The 27,888-nt window shown below is 36.5% G+C and overlaps 1 protein-coding gene across 1 annotated transcript in view; it reads left to right on the top strand.

Annotated features, from left to right (window-relative positions):
* LOC128508315 (C-type lectin domain family 4 member M-like) overlaps window positions 1–24,715 on the top strand; it is a 324,096-nt gene extending 299,381 nt beyond the window's left edge. Inside the window, exon 7 of the mRNA XM_053479586.1 lies at window positions 24,565–24,715. Coding sequence (XP_053335561.1) covers window positions 24,565–24,715 — 151 coding nt within the window. The remainder of the gene's footprint in view (window positions 1–24,564) is intronic.
* Window positions 24,716–27,888: the final 3,173 nt, after the last annotated feature.

A 27,888-nucleotide genomic window follows, 5' to 3' on the forward strand; every position in this document is an offset into this window, starting at 1 on the left:
GTGTTGTAAAGCCGATCATCTCCTATCCTAAACCTTTTCGAGATGTCTGCAGCGAGCATGTATTTTGACATGACAAGCCATGCAAATATGTTCACAACGTGCGATTAAGAAATTGAGAATATTATGGTCCAACAATACAAAAGACATACTGCACACAAAATGCAACATATTCTAACGTTTTTCCCCCAACTGTAACACATTTAAAGAGGGGGAAAAAATGTGTGTGTTTGACAAAAAAAAAAAAAAAAAAAAAAACATTAAAACAGTATTCTGGACATGTTTTACATAAGAAAAAAATCATGTCACTCACAAAAAAATAGAAAAAAAAGGTTCTCACTGTATGAATCTTACACTCAGGTGCTTGATGTTGGTTTGTTTTTAAGCATCTGTACTTTTGGTGAAAGTCTGGTAGCATCCAGCTGGAGGAAGATCTTCTGCAGTACCTCAGAGAATATTTTCAGTTCCTGAGAATAACTGGAGACATTAAGACCGTACATGTAGTAGCGATGTCTCCCAAGTCATGAAGCACTTCAACACCCTCAATAACAATTCCAACATCAGCTGGAGAGGTAGTGGCATCACCTCCAACATTGATGCTGTAGATGCCAAATACAACATGTTCAAGATCCTCTCTGCAGCACAGGCATCTGTATTCTATTGATACACAAAAAGCAAAAATGAAAATCACTAGACTAATACAGAATTCCAAAGAGCCTGTTTGCATTGCATTTTTCCCGGTAGTTGTTTTTCTAGTCTTTAAATCACTAACATTTGGTCCACACTGATTTCTCACATTCTTTTCTCAAGTACACCTGTGATCTGATGCCATCTAATAGCAGCTTTAACTTATAATTTAAGAAGACTAAATGGATATTGTGATATACTGAAGGGCCCAATGATACCATTACTTCTGCAGTAATCATTAGCATTACCTACCAGATATTCTTTGAAGAGACTGTCTGGTTCTTCATTTAAGTAGACACAAAGTGCCTTGATGAGGCACTCCCTCTTCTTCTCAACAGTTGCATTCTTAAAAAAAACAAAGAGAGGAAAAAAAAAAAAAAAAAAAAAAAACTCAATATACTTAATACAATCCTATTGAGTGAGTTACATTTCACTATAAAATTAGGCACATGTCTAATGTCGTAAATAAAACTAAAAAAGTAACAAGCTACTCAGAACTAACAAATGAAATGTCATGTGAGAAACAGGATTTCCATTAGTAGACGTAGATCTTACCTGTTGCGAGTAAAGCACACCTTTTATTAAGGACCAGAAAAACTGCAAAGAAAAAAAAAATTTATAAAGACATTAATATTTTAATTAGGTTAACATCAAGTATAAAAATTTGCCCACTATACACAAAAATATACTTTATTGCAAGACCATTTTCATATTGTACACCATTATTTTTGCATTTGTAAAAAAAAAAAAAAAAAAAACATGTAAAAACAGGCTAATGTTTAATTCATGGTATCTTAAAATTTGGTAATTATACCACCAGCCCTTTTATCAAACATCTTATTACAATGTTTTGTTCAAACCACAGATATAAGTTAAGATAACAATTATTACTATATATAATTATATACTTTTTGCCAAATAATGGAAATATATGCAGTGGACCTGTGACACACGAGGCTGAAGTTAGCTCCTTATTCGCAGCTTCCGATTCGTTTGGCTTCTTATTGTGCAGCGTCTCACTCTGCGGCTGAAGTTAGCTCCTTATTCGCCTCGTTACTAACGGGAGTGTTCACGTTGGCGAAAGCTGCGCAGTTTAATCAATAAAACGTTATTTTAGCAGGTACCCAACTATATAGTAAAAGTGAAATTGTCCAAGCTCAGATTGATTTTACACTTTAAAAATTAAATGGAAATATGTCATTCTATTATGCACAATGGTGTGAATAAGAAGCCAGATTTCCAGGACCATTTTAGTAGCTTAAATCTCTCTGGGCCAGGCAAATATGAACCATACAACATCTAGCAGGTACCCAACCATATAGTAAAGGTGAAATTGTCCTGGCCCAGATTGATTTTACACTTTAAAAAGGATGGAAATATTTGACTATTTAATTGTATTATTAAAATCAACTTTTAAATTAAATATTCGTTTTATTTAATTTTATTCATTGTTTTTTTTTTTTTTTTTTTAAATGTTAGTGATTTTAATGTCAATTAAACTCTAGAACAGAATTTTCCAGTGTATCGAGCGCTCTGACTGATTTATGGATATGTATTAATTATTCAGCATTCACTATATTTTTACTATTTGCCTATCCCTTACTTGCTATATACACTCACTTAATTATAAGTAGGAGAGTATGCTACTATTCAAACTGATAAATTTTAATTATTTTATACAGCACATTAATGATTGTAAAAATGTTGCACATAGCAATGATAACTAATAATAACATTCATTAAAAAAAATTACCCAAACAGGTATTAACAATACAGAGATGCACATTCAAAATGCAATGACAAACTATATGGGATTATCCTAAATTTTTTTACAGTAAACTAATTTAATTTTCATTGTATCTCTTACATTTTCCAAAAACACCAGCATGTCCTTCATTTTGGAGAAGACAAATAAAAAATTCACTAGAGTATCTTCTTTTTTATCTTCAACATTTTCTAGTGTCAAATTTACACAGGGCCGTGTCTGTTTCATCCTTGTTCATGTACAAGAGATCTCAATACATATACAGTGATTAACACAGTGATTAGTCTGTGCCATAGACTGAACAGTGTTTAAGGTTTTTGTAACAAACTAAAATACAGGCTATTTTATTCTCTTTTTTGCCATCAACATCAGCAGTAAACTAATCACTGTGTTAATCACTGTATATGTATTGAGATTAATATATTTTCAGATTTTAGAGTTACCTGGTGTATCAGTGCATTTTGGAAGCTGAGAGGTGGCGCAATGAAAATAAGCAGCTTTTCTGGTGGAAATGTTGCTTCACCTCTTGTACATGAACAAGGATGAAGCAGAGACGGCCCTGTGTAAATTTGACACTAGAAAATGTTGGAGAAGATGAAAAAGAAAATATTCTAGTGAATTTTTCATTTGTCTTCTCCAAAATGAAGGACATGCTGGTGTTTTTGGAAAATGTAAGAGATATAATGAAAATTAAATTAGTTTACTGTAAAAAATTTTTAGGATAATCCCATATAGTTTGTCATTGCATTTTGGATGTGCATCTCTGTATTGTTAATACCTGTTTGGGTAATTTTTTAATGAACGTTATTATTAGTTATCATTGCTATGTGCAACATTTTTACAATCATTAATGTGCTGTATAAAATTATTAATTTTTCAGTTTGAATAGTAGCATACTCTCCTACTTATAATTAAGCGAGTGTATATAGCAAGTAAGGGATAGGCAAATAGTAAAAATATAGTGATTGCTGAATAATTAATACATATCCATTAATCAGTCAGAGCGCTCGATACACTGGAAAACTCTGTTCTAAAGTTTGACATTAAAATCACTACCATTTAAAAAAAATGAAAAAATAAATAAAACGAATATTTAATTCAAAAGTCGATTTAATAATACAATTAAATAGTCAAATATTTCCACTCTTTTTAAAGTGTAAAATCAATCTGGGCTTGGACAATTTCACTTTTACTATATAGTTGGGTACCTGCTAGGTATGGTATAGTACATATTCGCTTGGCCAGAATGGTTTAAGCTACCAAAATAACGTTTTATTGATTAAACTGCGCAGCGTTCGCCAACGTGAACACTCCCGTGAGTAACGAGGCGAATAACGAGCTAACTTCAGCCTCGTCTGTGGCTAAATCCGTTAGCTTACTTCAGTCTAAAACACTAGCACTCTCTAAAACTACAGAAGCAGGTCAAAGTTAAATACTATATATATATAAAAATATGTACTGGCGAAAAAAAATCTAATATCTTACCTTTTCGTGTGTTGACCTCCTCTGTTAAAACGGTTAGAACTGCAAAGGGTAACGCGCGCGCGGGCAGAGAGTCAATTAACTCCAGCGCAGGTGTAGTTTGAATTGTCTCACTCTTCTGTTTCATTAGCGGTTCATGACAGCTGGGGTCTCGCTACTGCCCCCTGCTGTACTGTATGAAATGTTGACTTAACATGAATGGTTTGTGATTAGACAACGTATTAGGAATTTGTACGGTCAAGTTGACCGTAATTACAAAATTACTTTACCCTAAATCGAAAAAAAAAACCCACTTTACGTCAACAAATACGATTATTTTGAGTATATGAAAGTAATTATGTTATGTAAAGTTCACAACCTGCCTTGTAATTGTTTTTGTGTTTACTGTTCTTTAAAACTTTACAATACAATATTTTATGATAACAACTAAGTATTCTTCAACTAAATTCTTTTCTAATTTGTACAGATTACAGAAATTCGAGGCAAAAATATGTTGAAACGCTTTTCTCCAGGATGTTTTTTTAGAGAGCATTGACTGAAATCAACACAAGCAGGTTTAATTTTTAACAAAAATAGTAACATCATGTTTATCTCATGGGTTTTACATGTGATCCCATGGGTTTCACACAAAAAATGTCCCAAAAACACATTTTTGCACATGTAAAAACATGTAAAATTCATTTATTTTCTGTAAGGGATAATACAGTATATTGTTGATTTTACTGCAATTAACCGTATTTACATATGTTTTTAACTGTTAAATGTAAGGTATTACTCTGTTAAACTAATTACGGTTTTTAACTGTAAATTTTACGGTTATCGCATGTTTTGTGGAATACGGTTTTATTCTGTAGCATTTATACAGTATTTTACCGTTAAATTTACTGACATTTTTTACAGTGTGACTTTTTAGAATGAGAATTAATATTTCAGTGTGTATACACCAGTTTTCTTGGAATTTATGTTGGTTTATATATACTTGTTGATATACATTGGAATATACAGTATGTTTAAGTTTATATTTATAGACAATATAGTTATACAGCCAGGTGACCACAAATGCGAAAGTTGTTTTGAGGATCCTGCAGGAGTCACCGTCCCTATGGGTCCACTCTTTCGCCAGCAAAGAAGAAAAAAAAGGAGAAATAAAATTCACATGTTCAAGCATCGCAAAGCTCCCTGTCTCTTTTTGTGTCAGTGCCCCGTTGCTTAGCAGTTTTACAAATATATGCATATGGATAAACGCACACACACACACACAAACACACACACACACACACACACATGCACACACTTCACTTAATAAAATATTAATCATATCATCATTATATTATCATATATATTAATATACACATAAAGCAATAAATGTATATATATTATTTTTTGCACACTTTTAACCCAGAAATGTGTGTGTATGTGTGTTTGTGTGTATGTTTGTGTGTGTATGATATTTCTTCATGCACTGTAAAACAATGGTGAAGGCATTCAAAATATGCAATAATCTATTTTATAGAATAGTAACTATTAAAATGTGTCTGCTACTTATGATCTGTACAGGTCTTTATAATGGCTCTATGCTGAGGTGTTGTTAATTTGTAATTTCTAAGGCTGGAAACTCTAAATAAACATCTCCGCTGCAGCAGATGTAGGTTTTGGTCTTGCCAGGTGGGGTGCCACTCCATCACAGGGCATGCACAAATAAGTCCATCAATATGGCATGGCATAGGGGAAATCAGCTTGTGGCACGGCTGAGGTGTTATTGATGACCAGATTAATTAATTACAGTTTTTTCCAATTGCTAACACACTAAAATGACATGCACAGCACAATTATTTAAACTGACACACAGAGAGCAAAACTTCTTCTCAAGTCTCCAAAAGCCTAAAGACATTTTCTGCTTTACACACATTTTGCATTTCAAAATGACACAGTTTTAAATGCACTGAAAACAGTTATCTGCATAAGACACAACAATCTGACATAAAGTCACATGCTTGCCATTACAAAACACTGCCATTCAAAATGACACCACATGAGCTACAGTAATTGGCCAATTACATGTGCCACCTGGCCAAACACCCCAATGGTTAATTGTTAACACTTCAATGAGGAAGTAAGCACTATGAAAAGACCACAGGTGAGAACCTTTTTTTTTTTTTACAACAACAATAGAAGACATTGCAGAAAGAGGAAGAGGAAGATGGAGGTTGAAAATAAGAGGAGGAGGAAGAGTGAGAGGTAGGGGTAGAGCAGGTAGAGGACTTCGTGGCCAAAGAAGACAAACACTTTCAAATGAAATTAGAGCAACCTTAGTAGATCATGTCATCAACCATAGGCTGACAATGCGTGAGACTGGACAGAGAGTGCAGCCAAACTTAAGCCGTTTTACTGTCGCCTCTGTCATCCGGACCTATAGACTGGGAAACAGGTATGTAACCGAAATTTCATGTAGTACACATGTAGTATACCCCATGTCATAGTGTATCAGTTGGGTGACACCTGTTTACTTAGTGTATGACATCAGCCATTCATGAACTGTACAAGTTTCCTGTACCATGTACTCTACTGTGGGGGAAAATATTTAGCCTGCATTGCCCAAGCCCTAAATATTTTTTTTTTCTAAAGGACTGAGAGATGACACCATGGTGGAGGAAGGGGCCAAATGTTCACCGGGGTACAGGAAGCTGCCGTTGTAAACTTGGTTTTGGAAAATAATGAAATCAGATTACGAGAAATTCAAAGCCACATCACCCAAGACAACACCTTATTCAACAACATTCAACGAGTCAGTCTGTCCACATTGGCTCGCATTCTCAAGCGAAACCAAATCAGAATGAAACAACTTTATAAGGTGCCGTTTGAGAGAAACTCTCAAAGAAACAAAGAGCTCAGACGAGCATATGTGGATGTACAGTAAGTATTATATTGACTGCAGTACACTACACGCAACATTGTTTCCCAGTGTACTGGATAACACCATATTGACTGATTTTTGTTCTTTGTTTTCAGGGAGTACTGGAAATGGATGCTCATGCAATCCCACATGAGTTCATCTTTATATATGAGGCTGGGTTCAACCTAGCAAAGACCAGAAGAAGGGGGAGAAACGTCATTGGCCTGAGAGTCGTTATGGATGTTCCTGGCCAACGTGGTGGGAACATCACAATGTGCGCTGCCATCTCCAGTATGCATGGTGTCCTCCACCGTCATGCCAAACTTGGACCATACAACACAGCCCATATTCTCACATTTTTGAACAGACTTTACAACATTCTCATACCACCAGAGCGTAAGAATGATACAGACCATCAAAGATACCAGTACGTTGTAGTATGGGACAACGTCAGCTTTCATCGTGCAGCCCCAGTCCAAAACTGGTTTGCTGACCACCCAACATTTCTCATGCAATACCTCCCACCATACTCACCATTTCTAAACCCCATAGAAGAGTTCTTTTCGGCATGGTGGAAGGTATATGACCGGCAGCCCTTTGTGCGCATGCCTCTTATGCAGGCCAGGGAAGAGGCATGTGATGAGATTGATGTGGGTGCAATTCAGGGATGGATAAGGCACTCAAGGCGCTTCTTCCCTTGATGTGTGGCAAGAGGAAAATATTGCCTGTGATGTTGATGAGGCGTTGTGGCCAGACCCGGCTGTGCGGCAAGATGCTGCCCAATTATTTTTCTTGCCTCTTTTTTTTTACTGTAATATATTTTTACTGAAATTTTCTTTTTCAGTTTACTATTTTTTGTGGGGGTGCTTTTCATTATGCCCAACAGTGTGTAGTTGGTGAGGCAAAATAATATGAATGAAGTGTGTGCCATTTCATGCAAAAGTTTGATTTTGATAATCGGTTGCGGTGCTTCATTTTGCAGGCTATATGAGGTATTTTGAATTGTGTTAAGTATTTTAATAAAACCAGACTAGTTTGAAAAATTGTGTTAGCAATTGGAAAAAACTGTAACATATAGAACACGTTGAGACAAAAAAAAAAAAAAAAACATCTAAAACACCCACGTAGTGTTTGTTAGGGATTGGTGCCTCAAATGGTGGGTTTGACAGGGCCTGCAAGACCAATCTCTATGCCCTATTTAGTCTTAGCCCCTACCAGCAGACCAGGTGGTGCATACCTACCAATCTGCCATCCACCCATGATTTCTGTCATGTGGGTCAGGTTACTAGAAAGTCTAAATTAGTTATTCCCACCTGCTTCACTTCAACCTATACCTGTTATGGGCGAAACATCTAAAAGAACATTAATAGATTGTGTGGGTTCTCTTCCTTAATTCAAGGTTGGCCACATGTACCTATTAGCCTTAAAATGTGCTACTTGCAGGGACCCTCAATCCATACCCCTGTGTAACATACAGTCTTTTTTGTGCCACTTTGGTTTGTCCAAAGATGTCCCAAGATGCATTAGAATGATTCTATCTGACATTTGTCTATGCATCAGACATGGTCTGTCTGGATTATGGTTGTTCTTTCAGTGAGCATGTTCATACTTGTTTTGACTGTCCATGACAATATTTGCATTCACTGGTGATAAACATGCACATGAGGATTATTTTTCTCTTTTACTCGCGAGTTCAAGTGCTGTTTAAGCTGCATGGGAAATCTTAAACAACCATTGGCTGTTGCCATTGGTCATTCTTATTTATTTATTTATTATTGTGTTATTATTGACTTAATTGATTTATTGATGGTCCTCTCTCACATATTTCGTGCAACAGTTTATGTGTAGCAGTTTTGGTTTGGTAAAATAGATAATAGCAGGTAGCTAGCAAGGAAACCCTAAGTAAATGTTTAGTCATTCCTGCCCTCCTGGGTAGAACAGTTGTCAAATGTTGTTTGCCGAATGTTGATTGTTAAGCTACATTTAAAGACAAGATAAAAAATCAAGCAGAGAAAGCATAATTTATCAAAGGTGCCATGTCGAGTTATATAGAGCGAGCAAAAATGCTCAAAGTCATTACATTTTTTTTATTAATTAATTTTCATTCATTTATTTTTTACTCAGTAGCAAATATGATTTACTCAGTAGCAAATATGAGAAGTACAATACTTCAAACAAAACATACTTAAAAGTATGTAATGTAGTACATAAAAAGTAAAATTACAGATTTTAAAAACTACTAAATTACAGTAACGCAAGTAAATGTTACTTTCCACCTTTGCCTGTCTACACTACAGCCCTCAAGCATGACCTTAATGGTGGTGATAATCTTCTTTCTTCTTCTTTCTTTGTTCCCTTTCAAAAGGCTGTTCCCTTTCAGAGATCTCCACAGCGACTCATCTGCCTCCTTCTAATCTTAAATTGTGGTGATAACGCTTCTGTTAAACAAAATACCTACAGATTTCATCATACAAACTAATGATTACCTTTTTTTATTTAACATTTGCTCTTTTTAACTTAAAAACTTAACTCAAAAGTGAAATATGTACTCTTTAAGTTGAACATTTTTTATTTTATATAACCAGAAGAACTGTGACACAGTATAGTACAAGTATGATACATAATACAATAAAAGAAATCTGTTTTTATAGCATTACAGTATAATCCAAAAATAAAAAACAAAATGTTATATTTAGACTATTATGCTGTAACAGTAGAACATTCTCTCCCACTTTAATATTGCTGTGAAATATTGTGGACTAAAAACATATGATGAACAAAAACCTGAACAAGATTCCCAATGTTTAAAAAAATGAAATTAAATTGAATTGGTAACTTTATTACAAATAAAGTACAACATAGTCTATTTTTTCAAAATTTGTTTTTACTCAATAATTCAAATAATGTATGTCAACAAACAATTTTACCTTTTAGTTTATAATTCTACAAGGCAAGTCAAAACATTTCCAGCAAAATGGACAGTCCAGATATATATATATATATATATATATATATATATATATATATATATATATATATATTAAATACTATATATCTTAAAGGGAGCTTTTTACTGGGGCACTGTTTTATCAGCCCAGTATCAATTTTGAACATTACCAACAGTATTCACAAACTTTCTATGCAATTAAATCTAATAGACAAGCATGTAACACTGTCAGGGTCATAAAGATGAAAAATGCTAAACCTGCATGTAGAACTTAAAAGTCAAAGTAATATAAAACTAATATGATTTACCTCAAAATTACGTAGAAAAATATTTATATATTTTTTTTGTTTGAACATTAACCTTTATCTAATGAGGTTTATATTCAATTACAATGTATTATTGTAATTTTACAGAAAGTAGTGCATAATTTACAAAAACAGAAAGAAATACAATAAAAACAATACAGTATTTTTCTGTAATTTTTTTTTTTAAGTATTGAAATAATACTTAAAGTAACAGGTGACTTATTAATTTACATTTAATATCAGTAGTTTTACAGATATTTGTATTTAGTTTACAAAAGAGAAAACTACTCAAAAAAAAAATTAAGTTATTTTCTGTAAAATGATTGTTTTTACAGTGTATGTCTCAACTAAAAAAACAGAGCTGAGATAGCATGCACAGAGAGATGTCTATGTGATGTGCAAAAAGGCGCATGTGTGTGTATGTGTGCACAAAGAGATAAAGAGAAAGAGAGAGAGAGAGAGAGAGAGTTATTTATTCCTAAATTTTACTACATCCATGACAGGAGTTCATCAACAAATTGCAAAGCAGCAGAAAAACTTGGATTGGTCTTAAGAACAGGGACAATCCAGAGAAGGCATCTCTGTGATCCAAAACCTTAACTGTATTCACACCTCAGAATTGCATGTCTGGCTCACTGGAATGTTGAAATGAAGTAAAACAGGAAATAGTTTTTCAACATCGCCGCAATACATCCAGTCACTTGGGGAAGTGTTCCTTCAGACAGCCACTTTGTGTGTAGTCTCTGACCATTAAAACCCAGTTCACAGGCTTCTACAGTACAAGGATAAATCATCTATCATCTTTACTGAAAGATCAGGATTACTGCAAAGAGAGTAGGAAGATGTATGCAAATACAGACAATAGAGCTGATTTCATCGACAGTGAGCATACATATCAAGATGTTTACCCAGTCAAGACCCAGACGCCCAGAAGCAGCAATCAATCTAAGAACTCAGGTAACACTCAAATACTTTATTTGTATATGTAGTGTATTTAATTTTATTTACTTGGGCAAAATGTGTCCATTAAAGGGAAAGAAAGAAAAACGTAAATTTTGGACATAAGATATGAAACATTTCCATCTTATTAATCTGTAAAAACATCATTCTTGGATATACCTTTCATCACAGCTTCATCCAGACAATGCCATAACCATGAGGTAGAAATGTATGGTACAGATTTGTGGGTGATATTCGCCATTCCTGCTAGATTCTACAGTAGAACTTTGTGTATAAAAAAAAAATAATAATATTTTTTTTTTACTTTGCATGAACTAGAATGAGACAGAGACAGAAAATAAAGCAAACACCAACATAGATCAGTTATATCATAGATCAATGTTTCTTTATCATCATGGTAATTACAGTATTGACAATAACATAACCAATCAATGCATTTTACATTTAAAGGCTAATTGCACTATATACAGTAGCCTTGTGATTAGTCAGTAACTTGGCCACTGAGATCATAAAAAAAAAAACACCCTGGACAAGGGGTGCATTACCGCACTTAAACATGCATCTCTATAATTCCATATTTCTTTCTCATGTGGGACATGTCTGACAAATCTTAATATGACCAATTATGATCAGTTGCCTGAAATCTTTAACACCAAAACTATATTAATAAAAATGGTTTAAAATGACTACAGTATGTCCCTAGTTGAAATTCCTCTCTAATTTTTAATCTTCATATCAATTTTTAATGCAGCTCTATAAATGCTCAGAGAAAACAAGAAATTAATGTCCATCTGTGTCCATTTCCCCATTTCGATCTCAACTCTGCAGGGAACAGATGCTACAAAGTGACTACAGTGTGTCTGGTGCTGCTGTGTGTTCTCCTGCTGAGTGGCATCACAGTGCTGTGGATCAAATACAACATCAAAAGTAAGCAGTTACTCCAGACAACATCTGAGCTTCACAGTGGACTTCAGAGACTTGGCAAGTGATTACTGTACAAATGTTGAATGTTAAATACTCACATTAATACTTACATTTGAAGCATTATTTTTATAAATATTTGGAAAAACAAGGATGGAGATTTTTTAGATCGAGCATTTACTACATTTCTACGAAAAAGAAGAATTGGAATGACACCAGACAGGACTGCAGAGAGAGAGGAGCAGACCTGGTGATCATAAACAGCGCTGAAGAACAGGTGAGAGAGAGAGAGAGAGAGAGAGAGAGGGAATTTTTTATTTTTATTTTTAAACACACTTTATTGTGAAACAATGTTTTATATTCATACATATACACATTTTCACAACACACACACACACACACACACACACACATTATATTAATATATTTACATATTTTTTTTTTTGGTAAGGAAAACCCTAGTGATCCTCCACCCCGCTAAGTCTTAGTTCAGTTTTTCTCTTTTTTTTTATTCATCCCATTATAGTTTACGGTCCTGTAGTCTCTTAAACTATAGACATGAGTCTGTAAGTGTGTTTATGGCGTTATTTTAAACCAGACTATTGTCCGTTTCCATTCCATTACCTGTGTTTTCTCCTTACTAGGAGCAGGTTTCACTTTTTTTCATACCTGTTGTGAGAGTTTTACACATTCTACTTTTTTCTGGAAAGAGTGTTTTCACCATTGTCTCTTTCGTTTTTCAATAAGCTGTAAAAACTGGTGGATTTGTTCCTCCACGTCCGTGTTTGGGTCTCCCTGTGTGTTTGCAGTGCTACACACCGCTCCGACACTCTCCTGCACTCTGGTGCTTAGTGACTGGCTGCGGGTTTTCCTTTTTGTAGAGGTTTCTGTATTGTGTAAATTGTCCTCCCTAGTAAAAAAAAAGGATACTAAGTATATTAAATCCTAGCATGCCAAAGCATACTTAAATGTACTTGCAGCCAGACTAATGACTAGTATACTTGAAGTTTGCTATTTTGGAACAACTAATTTTGTACTAAGTGTATTTAAGTTGTAATTAAATTGTACAAAAGCACAATTTTATGTGTATTAAGTATACTTTTGTGTGCTAAAGTGGAACAACTTTAAGTATACTTAGTACACTTAAAGCATATGCCTGTGTGTGTACTAACGTACATACCTGACAGTAATTAATACAATTTAAGTATATATTTAATATATTATAAGTACATTACAGCTATTTTTACTGTGTTACAAATACATGATTAATATACTATGAGTATATATTTTTATTACAGCAGTAGCTGTTATACTTCTGGTCAATTACAAATACTAAAAAAGTACACTGTGAGGTTAATACAAATATACTTTATTGTATCATACAGTACATAAAACCTTCTATATTACAGTATTGCAAATGTATTACCAGTACACTAAGGGGTGTTTAGGATAATTTACAAATGCTGAATGTATTTTCTACACTATAACATGTTTTTGAAACACATTACATTAGTACAGTAATTATGAGGGAGATTTTATTCATGAGTTCAACAGATTTAATTTGCACAAGGTTACAAAAAACTGTCCTATAGTTTATTTGTATTTAACAAACACACAAATTAAAATTTAAACTGTAGTCTGAACACAGACAGACATTAGTATTAGAGTATACAGGTACAGTATTAGTTTAAACCTGGTGTGTGGACACAGACAGACATCAGTATTACATTTACATTTACATTTAGGCATTTGGCAGACGCTCTTATCCAGAGCGACTTACATTTTTATCTCATTACACATCTGAGCAGTTGAGGGTTAAGGGCCTTGCTCAAGGGCCCAACAGTGGCAACTTGGTGGTTGTGGGGTTTGAACCTGGGATCTTCCGAACCGTAATCCAGTATTAGAGTATACAGGTACAGTATTAGTTTAAACCTGGTGTGTGGACACAGACAGACAGACATTAGTATTAGAGTATACAGGTACAGTATTAGTTTAAACCTGGTGTGTGGACACAGACAGACATTAGTATTAGAGTATACAGGTACAGTATTAGTTTAAACCTGGTGTGTGGACACAGACAGACATCAGTATTAGAGTATACAGGTACAGTATTAGTTTAAACCTGGTGTGTGGACACAGACAGACATCAGTATTAGAGTATACAGGTACAGTATTAGTTTAAACCTGGTGTGTGGACACAGACAGACATCAGTATTAGAGTATACAGGTACAGTATTAGTTTAAACCTGCTGTGTTGATTCTGTTACACAGAGACTGAAAACAGGCCGAGAGCTACGGAGCCATTATACCACAAGAAAAGTACATGAAATTTAGCAACAACACATTAGACAATACATTCTATAGTTTAAAGTATGTACTTAATTACAAATTACCTAACAAAAACCGTTATATTTACCTTATGCCAATGAAATAAAATAATAACGATACGAACTAACGCACGCGATGATGCAGCTTCCAGCCGTTAATTCAAACTAGAAGTGGCGGACTGGGGAGCCAATCAGAGAGCGGACTTTCCGAATCTGCCCGCCTACAAACAATTGGCTGGTGACGCGCCGAATACTAGTCTATGGGTTGCTGGAATAGATACAAAGATATCACACTGCTGCAGTGTGTCACTTTATTATGTGAGCGCACAGAAGAGTGAGAGAGTGCAAACATAAATTATCTTAAACAGGAAAAATCATTTTCAGCGCACAAAAACGAGTTTAACATCGCGCGCGCGCGAGAGAGAGAGATTCAGCGTGCAGAAACGAGTCTAAAAGCACGAGAGAGTAGTGCACTAAATATAAGTACATTTAAATTTAACTGGTAACATACTGAGACTACCGAATATAAAAAATTGTTTTCTATTGTATAGTTTCTGTACATTTGTACAATGATTATTTCGAGCATATTTTTTAAAAATATACCAAAAATACATTGAAAAACAAGTTTAAATAAGTATACTTTGGAAATTAGACCAACCTTTCACTTAAAGTATATTTTCCAATAATATATTTTTGAAAAGTGTACTATAATACAATTATTTTTAAGTATATTAAAAATTTAATTCCAAAATTTGGTAAAAGCATGATGTTAGTATACTTTTTATATATTTACTGATGGTACAATTTTTTGTTAGTATATTTGCAATGTACTATCGAGGATTTCAATATATTTGTAATACACTAAAGTGTATTTTTTTTTCACTGGGGCTGTCCTTCACCCCTCACACTCTCTAGTTTCATAAAGTAATAAAAATTTGCCTGCGGATGGACAGGACGTGTTTTACCCAAGAGCTCTTAAACCCAAGCAAAACGGGTTTTATGGAGAGGGTAAATTTCCCGAATCGGGCCAGCTCCATCATTATCTGTTCTTCCTTAAAGAATAGGGGCATGTTGGAGATCACCACTCATGTTGCCAAGGCAGACAGAGGGGTTAAATTAAATTCAATTAAATTTTATTTATATAGCGCTTTTAACAATGGCCATTATCTCAAAGCAGCTTCACAAAAATAAGATAATTTTTTTTTTTTAAAGAAAATTTTTGGAAGTGTGTATGTGTGAAAAAAATGTGTCAAGATAATAATGAGATGAATGAATGATGAATAAAATGTCTCTGATGAGCAAGCCAAGGGTGACGGCGATGGTGGCAAGGAAAAACTCCCTGAGATGGCAATAGGAAGAAACCTTGAGAGGAACCAGACTCAACAGGGAACCCATCCTCATTTGGGTGATAACAGATAGAAATTATATAACATTATGTGTGTTATGCAGGTGAAAGTGCAATATAACAGAAGTTATTTAAATTAACATGAAGTCCAGTTTAGCACAGGGAGTCAGTAGGTGCAGAGGGCAGATGGGGTCTGGATCACTGGAAGCACAGGAGCAGCATGTGTAACTCCAATCATCATAAAGCAGAATCCAGCTGGAGCAGGTCCTTCTTTGGATGCCTCAGGAACCTTGCAGGGTTGGTCTTTGTCTACTGAAGCTGGCACAATTTTCATATGCCTCAGGATGGGTAGAAAAATACAGAACAGATGGCATAATTGCCATTCAGGATAGATGTACTGGAGTATGAGGTTATGGGATAAGTTACGTGTATGCTAGATTAAAGAGATGCGTCTTGAGTCTACTTTTAAACTGGGAAACTGTGTCTGAGCCCCGAACACTGTCTGGAAGGCTATTCCAAAGCTTTGGAGCTAAATATGAAAAAGCCCTACCCACTTTTGTAGATTTTGAAATTCTGGGAAGTACGTGGTAAGGAACGTGGTGGATTGTAGCGTATCAGAAGACTGGTTAGGTATGTGGGAGCTAAACCATTTAAAGCCTTGTATGTAAGTAATACTATTTTGTAATTAATTCTAAACTGAACGGGTAGCCAATGCAGTGATGATAATATTGGGGTTATATGATCATATTTTCTGGATCTAGTGAGAACCCTGGCGATGCATTTTGGACTAACTGAAGCTTGTTTATTGAGGATGCAGGACAACCACCTAGTAATGCATTACAATAGTCCAGTCTGGAGGTCATGAATGAATGAACTAGCTTTTCTGCATCAGATACGGATAAGATGTTCCTAAGCTTGGCAATATTTCTAAGATGAAAAAAGGCTGTTTTTGTGATATTGGAAATATGATTTTCAAAGGACAAGTTACTGTCTAATATTACGCCCAGATCTTTTACTGTTGAGCTAGTAATAACAGTACATCCTTCTAAACGCAGGCTAAATTGTGAAAGCTGTTGTGTGCTGGTTTTTGGGCCAATATATCTCTGTCTTATCTGAATTGAGTCAAAGAACGTTATTGGTCACCCAATCTTTTATGTCCTGGACACACTCAGTTAGTCTAGACAACTTAAGTATTTCATCTGGTTTCGTTGAGAAATATAATTTGGTATCATTAGCATAACAATGGAAACTAATCCCATGTCTTCTAATGCTGTTACCCAAGGGAAGCATGTATATTGAGAACAGCAGAGGACCTAAAACTGACCCTTGTGGGACCCCATATTTCACTGGCATTACACCAGACGGTTCTCCACTTAGATCTCTAAAATGGTATCGATCAGACAGGTATGATCTAAACCATTTGCATGCCTGTCCCTGATTACCTATGTGATTTTGTAAGCGATCTATGAGAATATTTTGATTTATAGTGTCGAATGCAGCACTAAGATCAAGTAAGACTAGTACTGAGATGCAGCCTTGGTCCGAAGCTAAAAACAAGTCGTAGTGCAGTTTCTGTACTATGATGGGGCCTGAAACCTGACTGAAATTCTTCAAGGATGTTGTTTTCCTGCAAGAATGTGCATATTTGAGCTGACATTACTTTTTCTAATATTTTTTACATAAACAGAAGGTTTGAAATTGGTCTGTAATTTGTTATTTCATTCGCGTCCAAATTAGGTTTTTTAAGAAGTGGCTTAATAACTGCCAACTTGTAAGGTTTAGGGGAAGTGACCTAGATATAATGAGGAATTAATAATGTTTAAAAGTGGCTCTCCAACCGTATGCATCACGTCTTTTCGAAATCTGGTTGGGATTGGGTCTAACAGGCACATTGTTGATTTAGCTGAGGTGATTCGTTTATACAGCTCTTCCTGTCCTATACCTATAAAGCCCTGAAAATCTAAATGTGAAGCTTTAGGCTAAACTGGATCATAAAACGCTATTAGAGGTTGAACCTTCTTTATTTTCTTTCTGATACTATCCATTTGTTCATTAAAGAAGTGCACAAAGTCTTCACTTCTAAACTGTGATGGGATACTCTCTGCAGGCATCTTAGGTTTTTTATTAGGCAAGCCACTGTACTAAATAAGAACCTGGGATTGTTTTGGTTTCTTGCTATCAGTTGGCTAAGATGCTTAGTCCTAGCAGTTTTTAGAGCCTGTCTATAACTCCATTTATATTTATTTGACCCCAAAGGAATTTAGTTAAGTCCAAATTCCTTAAAAAAAAATCGAGATATGGCCCTGAGGATCTGTACACCGTGGCCATTGTAAAGTATAGCAAAGGTTTATTATATATTTCATTGAGTGCAACATTAATGATGAGCACTTCAAATGAGTTAAACCTGTGCCTTATTTTCTGAGTAACAGTAAGTATATCATTATAGATAGTGGCAACACCACTATGCCTCAGCCTGGTGTCGTTCATGCCAGCATGAAGAACCACAGCTTAAATGTTCTTCCTCAGGGCCACAGGCACCTGTTCAGTGACATCAAGAACACAAGCACCAGGTAAACAGCATGTGTGCACCTTACCTTTAGCCGTGGTAGCATGGATCAGCCTGATGATGGAGTCCCTGATGATCAGAACGTCGTGTTCTGTCTTGCAAAGAGGAGCAAAGCGGGAGAAAAGAGGAGTTTCGGGTCGCGATCTTGAAAACGGGTGGTGGCGAAGTGGAAGAGGTCCTCGTCCAGGACCTGGCATGCGTCTTCCGCTGCCGCAGCTCCGTGGCTCCGTGGCATCCTGGCACTGGGGTGAAGGGAACCACGTCCTTGGTGCATTGGACTTGGGCAGAGAAACAAGCGGGGTTGAGGTTGTCGAAGAGATTGTGTCACGCCGAGAATTTACCTGGGACAGGTGAGCGTCGGCCCGTGATGATTCCAGCGTGGCTTTCCACTGCTGTAGCGGGGCCAGCTTCACCTGTAGGTCGTGAATCTGCTTCTCTACGGCCTCCAGCTCCAAATCCACCGAGTGCAGCTCCAATGTCTCCTCACCTGCATTCAAAAGCAGGGACACAACCGACATGGTGTCTAGAAACGGAAATAATCAGTGTACAAAAGCGTAAACAAACTTGTGATAGCCGGGCTAATAGGCTAGCGATGCTAATGGCATAGCCGGCCAGAAGCGGTGTGCTGCCAAACAGTTTAAAACTTTGCAATATAACAGGTGTTTTGTGTAAATATATTATGAAATACTATAAAATACTTATCTATTATATCTTCACTCATCGTAAGGGGACGAAAAAGTTGAAAAATTGGTCAGTCTGGCGGAGCTCAGACAAAAGCAGCGTTTCACACAGCGTCTTACAGGGGTGACTTAAGCCATGATGTCTCTTACTCGTATCCCGTGTTTTATTAGCGTGGTTATTAAGGTTTTCTTTGTCAGGAACACCACCACTGCCCTGTTTATCCGGGAGGCAGAATAGATGTTTTCACACCCAACCTGCTCTCCCACCACTAGTAGCACCTCCTCTATCTGTACTTCAACCTCCGGAACACACCTAATGCCATTCCGGAGAGACAAAGTATTTTCACCGCCCTCAGAGGCCATGGTGCCCCACACACTGTCTCTCACGCTAAACTTTTGTAATAACATTAACTAAAGTGGGGGAAAATAAAACAAACAGTCTTTCTAAATTTGGCAAGATGCCAAACAGCCTTTCATAGCTGTCTGAGAGTCAGAGGGAGAAAGTAGTTGTATTCATATTGTGCTATTATCCTTTTAGGAGTTCCTCACTGAAAATTTTGGACGTGATGAAGCTTGGATTGGTCTGACTGACATAGTCAGAGAGGATGATTTTAAATGGGTGGACGGTTCACCACTGACCACTGCGTAAGACATCAATGCACTGAAATTTACTCTTTTTTACTGTTTTTTTACACACTTTTTGTGACACTTGACACTTTTTCAGGTTCTGGTGGAACGATGAACCCAACAATGCTGTGGTAGAAGAGGACTGTGTTATAACAGCCTATAGATTTGCTAAATATAACATATCAACCTGGAATGATTTCCCATGTAACTTCTCTGCAGTGGGGATTTGTGAGATGAAATTATTTAACTGAGCTCACCGAATTCAACAGCTAAAACTAAAAAGATTTATTTCAAAATTATAAAAATACACTGCATGATTATTTCAATGCACTCTATGTACTCAGAATCTGAAAGGAGCCAAAAAGTGTAGGAGAAAGAGAAATTTGTTGTTTACACTAGATTAAATCAAAATTTAAACACTAAATAAATTATGTGAATATTAGTCTTAAATTTCATAATTCATTCATTCACTGTATATACATATGTATAATCAAGAAATATGTTAATGTGGAGAAAGCTCAATTTAAAAAGTTATTGTTTATTTATATTGTGTGTTTGTGTTTGTGTTTATTCAACTATTCAGGTCATAAAATCCACTTTTTGAGTCTCCAAACACTGGAGTTCCACTATTTCGGTCTCTGGAGCTCTCATTGATCTTACAATGTCTTTTGTGACATTGAGAGTGTACTGTTAACAAAAAAAAAAATATTTGTGCTTTAGCTAAGTCCCACTAATGCTGTAGAGAGCTAAAATCAGCTTTTTGTGATTTAATACTGGCCCATAGATAGGTAAAAGACTCAATTAAATTGGTATCTTCTTGCCAGAGAGAGCGTGTTATCTATGGAATGGGCCCAGGTATACTGTCTTTGTTTCTCCATACTGTACGTATATCACTTAAGTCCTGGGCTACAGTCAGTAATTATGTTGTTTAATTTGTTTAAAAACATCATCCTCTCTACTGCCTTGGTGGGGGTATACACACAAATAAAGGCTTCGTTCTCATAAAAAGTTTTCACTCTTAAAAGCCTCCCGTTTAAAAATTCTTCCATTGTATAAGAGTTAGGTATAAAATTGCGAGCAAAGAGCAGTGCGACTCCACCACTCAGTGATGTATTGTGGCTCAGAATGGCGAGTCCATCCCACTCTTTTGACCAGTTGGCAGCATTTTTGGCATCACTGTGTTTCTCTTGAAGTAGAGCCACATCAATGTGCTTTTGTTTTAATAGTTCATAGAGTTTAGATATTTTTTAATATGTTCTTGCACCATTGATGCTTAAGCTCGCAATGTTTGCGTCATTCATTAAAAGGTGTATAGAGAGGGGTGTTGGTGGGGTAGAGTACAGTTCACCTCTCCCATATGAAGCGGACAAGGAGGGGGGATAAATTATGTCAGTGACACCTGACTTTCTTACAAATAACGCACATAATATAATTATGTTATAATAATTAGCACTTTTTTCATTTATTTAATCGTGTGAAATGGCTAATAAAAAATAGGTAATTAAAAACGATTATGATGTGGAGGTAAATTGGTTTAGTCTTGACTTCTGGTCGTGAGTGACAGCGTTGGGGGAAATCTGTTGATTGTCGAATTGTCGATTACAAAGTAAATACAGCGATGTAGAGAAAAAGGCCAAAGCTGTCAGGTGCCCAATTTAGGAAAAAAAAAAAGAAAAGAAGATGAGGAGAAACAGGCAAAAGATAAAGGTATGCAACAATGTTCTCTCTGTATGATTAAGGTATTCATGTCATTATGGTAATTAGTGGTATAACGTTAACACTTAGGTTTGTTAGACTTCTTGCTTATGATGCTTTCTATGCTTACCTTGCTAAAAAAAACTATAACACAATAAAAGCCTAATATACATTTAGGCATACGCTCTTATCCAAAGCGATTTACATTTTTATCTCATTACACATCCGAGCAGTTGAGGGTTAAGGGCCTTGCTCAAGGGCCCAACAGTGGCAACCTGGTGGTTGTGGGGTTTGAACCTGGGATCTTCTGAACCGTAGTCCAATGCCTTAACCACTGAGCTACCCCTGGCCCCATATACAAACCATCACAGAAATTCTAATGGTTTCTATTAAATACCATTATAAACAATGAACTTTTTCCAGTGAAACTATCACAAAACTTACCATTAACATCAATACAATTCCCATTATAACTATTAAAACCAATACAATTTCTATTATTTTTGGGCAGGGTTCTATTTTTTTTTTCAGCAGTGTATACAACATGAGATCTAATTAAATTTAACCACAAAATTATGCTTTGCAACAAAATTGTTGCAAGTACAGTTATTTATTTCCATTGGTTATGTTAAAGTTGGCTATAGCCAATGTATTTACAATATATTTACAGTATACTGTAAATAGCCAGTGTAATTTACATATGGGTAGATAGTTTAAAAGACATTTTCCATTTGCTATAACTCTGTTATATGACAAAGCATATAATTTGAGGCAGTAAATTAACCAAGAAGCTAATTGTTTCTCCCTTAGATTAGATTATATTAGATTAATAAGCATGTTAGGGCATGTTTATTTAAATTTGCCATTTTTAAGAGTAATATTGTAGACAACAGTCTTTTGATGTCAATTTCAACTGCGTTCTGTTAATCCTAATAATTATTATTCCTAATAATTTATAATTAAAGGTGGCTTGGGGCGCCAGGAGGGAGTCTCGCCCAGGGAGCCAATCAGTGTAGAACCGTCACTGTGGGGAGCTCAGGGGAGAAACCAGTATGTGCTCATTATTACCAGTGAAGACTAATCACTTCATCAACATTATTTACAAACACGACAACAGCACTGTTCATTCGGGAAGCAGAGACGATGTTCTCATGTCCCATCTCATCTCCAAACGTTAAGACACACTCCTCCAAACTCGCCGAACACACCACGCGCACACCATGCCGGCGAGTTAAACTCTCATACCACTGTGTATCTGGAGCCGCCATGCTCCAGCAACACACACACACACTTACTCACTTATATACACACACACACACACACACACACACACACACACAACAAAGATAAATATATATTAACCCAAAAGATGTATCAAATAACACCACGCATGCGCACAGAGAGAGGGAGAGAGAGAGAAAGAGAGAGAGAGAGAGAGAGAGAGAGTTATTTATTCTTATATTTTACTAAATCAATGACAGGAGTTCATAAACAAATTGCAAAGCAGCAGAAAAACTTGGATTGGTCTAAATAACAAAGACAGAGAAGGCGTCTCTGTGATCCAAAAGCTTCAGTGACCTCAGAATTGCATGTCTGGCTCACTGGATGTTGAAATGAAGTAAAACGGGAAATAGATTTTCAACAACACCGCAATACATCCAGTCACTTGGGGAAGTGTTCCTTCAGATAGCCACTTTGACTGTAGTCTCTGACCATTAAAACCCAGTTCACAGGCTTTTACAAGGATAAATTATCTATTATCTTCACTGAAAGATCAGGATTACTGCAAAGAGAAAAATGGAAATGAGTAGGAAGATGTATGCAAATGCAGACAATAGAGCTGATTCCATCAACAGTGATCATACATATCAAGATCTTTACCCAGTCAAGACCCAGACGCCAAGAAGCAGCAAGCAATCTAAGAACTCAGGTAAAATACACTCACACTCAGAAATACTTTATTTGTATATGGAGTCATTTTTATTTACTTGTGTAAAATGTGTCCATTAAAAGGAAAGACATGTAATATATGAAATATATGTCACATATATAATATATGAAACATTTCCAATTCATCAATCTGTAAAAAACATAATTCTTTTGTTATTTGGATATTTGTTATTGGAGAAAAACAACAAAATCCTGTGTAAAAGGATTCAAAAAGCAGAAAAGTGGTAAAAAAAAGAGGTGGAAGAGATAATCAGAATTTTTATTTTTGGCAGGAAGACAAGTATTGACAGTAACAACCAGTGGATGCATTTTTCATTTAACAGCTGATTGCACTATATACAGTAGTCTAGTGAGGAGTCAGTAACATGCCCACTGAGTAGAGATTATAAAAAAATAAAAAATAAAGCACCTTGGACAAGGGCTGCATTACCTCACTTCAACATGCATGGTTTAAGTTAAAATACATTTCTATAATTCTATATTTCTTCCTCATGTAGGACATGTCTGACAAGTCTTAATATGTCCAATTATCAGTTCCCTAAAGTGCAACAAATGAGTACACAGCCAACCTCTCTTTAACACCAAAATTATATTAACAAAAATGGTTAAAAATGACTACTTTACAGTATGTCCCTAGTTTAAACTCCACTCGAATTTTATAATCTTCATATTAACTTTTAGTGCAGCTCTATAAATATTCAGAAAAATCAAGAAGCTAATGTCCATCTGTGTCCATTTCCCCATTTCGATCTCAACGCTGCAGGGAACAGATGCTACAAAGTGACTACAGTGTGTCTGGTGCTGCTGTGTTCTCCTGCTGAGTGGCATCACAGTGCTGTGGATCAAATCCAACATCAAAAGTAAGCAGTTACTCCAGACAACATCTGAGCTTCACAGTGGACTTCAGAGACTTGGCAAGTGATTACTGTACAAATGTTGAATGTTAAATACTCACATTAATACTTACATCTGAAGCATTACAAATAAATCATTATGTATTGTGAATTAAAACTTATGTAATACTTGAAAAAACAAGGATGGAAATATTTTAGTTCGAGCATTTACTACATTTCTACGAAAAAGAAGAATTGGAATGACACCAGACAGGACTGCAGAGAGAGAGGAGCAGACCTGGTGATCATAAACAGTGCTGAGGAACAGGTGAGAGAGAGAGAGAGAGAGAGAGAGAGAGAAAATTGGTTTGAAAAATTGAGAGTATTTATATTGTGCTATTATCCTTTTAGGAGTTCTAAAAGTTGGTCTGACTGACATAGTCAGAGAGGGTGACTTTAAATGGGTGGACGGTTCACCACTGACCACTGCGTAAGACAACACTGCACTGTAATTTACTTTTTTTTTTCCCTAAGCCTTTTTTTTTATCTTAACCCTCTTTTTGTGACACTCTTTGGTTTTTTAGGTTCTGGTGGTACGGTGAACCCAACAATGCTGGGGGAGAGGACTGTGTTATAACAGCCTCTGTACTTGCTAAACATAACATATTGACATGGAATGATTTTCCATGTAACTTCTCTGTAGTTGGGATTTGTGAGATGAAATTATTTAACTGAGCTCACTGAAGTCAACAGCTGAAACTGATTAAATTAAAATTTGTATGTTAAATATCTTCTGTAAATATGGGTCTTAAAATTAACTTGTATTCATGCTGCAAGTTGAAGATAAATGTTTTATTAAAATGTAACATGCAATTTTGCTGAGGTTAAGAGCATGGGTTACTCCAATGCAATAAATGTATTAAAAGCCATCTAAGAACTAATAATATTACAAGCAAAAATATATTTTTTAATACAATATTATTATTTTGAATACAAATTAAGAAGATGGATTGTCATCTATTCTATCTTTTGAAATTGTAATGATTTTATGTAAATCATCTATTTTTGGTTCAAACTTATAAATCAATTAAAATACAAACTCCATACATTTCACTGTATCTGGGCTCACCCGTTCGGCAGGAGGGTTGACTGGCATGGTCAGAGTGGGAAAGGTGCCAACTTTGAGTCGGGCTTGGTTCGGTGCCGCTCTCTAAGGCGTGAGTCTACCCGCCCTGCGAGATTTATTAGGCCGTTCAATTCTTCGAGGAGCTTCTGGGAAATCAGCTGATCCTTGACTGACTCAGAGAGCCAATTCATGAAGGTGTCATATAGGGTGTCCCACTGAGTGGGTCCCGCCAAAGTTCGGAACTCAATGGCGTAGTCATAAGCAGATCGGGGGCCCTGGCGGAGCTCCAGTAGTTTTCTGGTACCCTCCCTTCCAACACAGGAATGGTCAAATACCCTCCTTATTTGCTCAGTGAAGGAGTCGAAGGTGGCACAGCAAGGGTCGTTAGCGTCCCAGAGGGCCGTTCCCTATTTGCGGGCTCTCCCCGTGAGGAGGGTGGTAATGTACGCCACCTTGAAACGCTCAGTTGGGACGGTTAAGGGGCCGAGGAGCAATTGGGAGGAATCAGCGCAGTTTAGCCAGGTGAGTGTCGATTACCTGAGATCCAGTCGCAAGAAAAATCTAATCCAGAGATGCAGGTCCAAAGCCAGTATCCAAACACAGGCAGGGTCATACACGCAGATCAGTCCAAAAACAGCGCATGCAGGGGGAAAAATCCGGACTGGATTTTAAAGCCTGTGAAGAGCCTACTGAATCTTGCTGGCTCGTGACAATATCACTAAAGAGTACCATCAGTGAGGAAAGTGTTGTCATGGATATATTTTTCTATAATTATAAAAAATGAGGTGCAGTGCAGTTATTACTTTTTTGTTGCACAGTAGTAAATGCTAAATGAATTTAAATAATATAAAAATGCATGCTACTAAATAATAATGTCATGATTTAAAAAGTATTAGTTACTTCATCAGTTCCTTCCTTTCTACTAAATTCAATGTAAGTTATATTTTATATAATGTATTATGCATTTCTGATGTAAGTTTTACCCATGTGCTGCTTCCTTATTGCCACCGACCCAATAAAAATTGCTGGGGAAAAAAAAATAACCTAAAATTTAAATGTCTAAGTGAAGGATTTTTGTGAAATATGTTTTTATTTTAATTTTTTGGACGATTCCCAGTCAGATACTAACGCAACTCTTTAATTATATTTCAAGGAACTAACAGACCCGGTCACTGCCTGGCAAATCATGGGGTAATACTGCTTTTGTTACTTAACAGCATGGTTACATTAGAAATACACACACACAAATGGATGATGCAAAGCAGCCCAGACTTCCCTTTAAAATGATTAAGGTTCATAATATAAAGGAGAACTCATATAAGAGAACTAAGCTATGGGAAGACAAGAGGGCAGATGATCAAAATTTATTAAAATATTTATATTCATAAAATATTGAATAAAAAAAGTCTTTAAATATTTCATTTTATGTGTGATTAAAGCAAAGTATGTAAGAGTTTAACTTTTTGAATTAAATTGCCAAACTTTTTTTTTCTTCTATGGATAGGGATTTCATAGCTACGGAAGCGCATTGCATTCACACAATAAAAAAAATGGTGTGCAATGAAGCACCAACCTGACCTGAATTTTGCACGCCTACCAGGCTGACCTGCTGAGAGACTTAAGTACTGGCGGGGCTCTTCAAGGTAGGGTGCATTGGAATCACGCGGGCCACAGACTTGTCTCTTCATGTAACAAAGCAGACGGCTCGTGCTATCGGCCGTTTTATGGCTGCTATGGTTTCACGCGGAGAGGCACTTGTGGTTAAATCTCAGGGGCATCAAGGAGAAGGATCGTGCATTCCTCCTTGATGCCCCCATCTCGCTTTCCGGCCTACTTGGCGATGTCACTAACTCGGTCGCCACTAGGTTCATGAGGCGAAGTTATATAACAAGCCTTCGGGAAATTCCTTCCCCGCCGGGCTCAAGAGTCGGTACTGTCGGCCACCCAGTCTCGACTGGGTCTGACTCCTGTGTGTCGTGAAACACACAAGGAGAGTGTTTTTTAACCGGGCACCCCCTCGTAAGATTGGGGTGCATCGCGCAATCCGCCTCAAAAGAGGTCAGACTGGCATATTGTCTTCTTTACAAAGAAGCCCTGAGGTTCATGTGCCCAGGACCGTGGAGGGTGGCCCCCCAATGGAGAGAGGCATGCAGAATTTATTTCAAAGAAAGAAACAAAAAGAACAAAAGAAGTGTTCTCCCTGGCACCCCCAGGAGACCGATGTTTTTGCTCCGCCACCACTGGTGTTTCGGGCAACACCAGTCTCCAATAAAATGTTAGTTCTTTGTTTTTTTCCTGCCATGTTTCAGGATGCCAAACATCTAACATTCCCCCCGTTTAACCAAGCCACTGAGATTTTGCCCCTTGCTCCCTGAGAAACTGGCAGCGTGGAAGCTACTGCCAAGTATATCTCCTTGGGTACTAAGCACTGTAGAGAGAAACTACAGGATTCAGTTTTCACATCACCCTCCGCGTTTTAATGGCATGGTCTCTACTTCCATGAAACCGGAAAGTGCGCATCTGCTGACAGAAGTTGCTGGAAATGGGGCCATGTTACATGTTCCCCTACTAGAAGGAGAGTCGGTCTACTACAGTCGGTATTTCTTGGTTCCCAAGAAGAACGGGGGGCTGCGTCCAATTTTTTTATTTTGCGGGCTTTACCACTATCTAAAAACAAATCAAGAGAAATATTGCCACAACACAGGAGGTTCCTGAGGTTCACTTTCGGGGGCGAAGCTTACCAGTATCGGGTCCTTCCATTTGGTCTAGCTCTCTCACCCGC

The sequence above is a fragment of the Clarias gariepinus genome, chromosome 20, assembly GCF_024256425.1.
Source record: "Clarias gariepinus isolate MV-2021 ecotype Netherlands chromosome 20, CGAR_prim_01v2, whole genome shotgun sequence".
NCBI lineage: Eukaryota > Metazoa > Chordata > Actinopteri > Siluriformes > Clariidae > Clarias > Clarias gariepinus.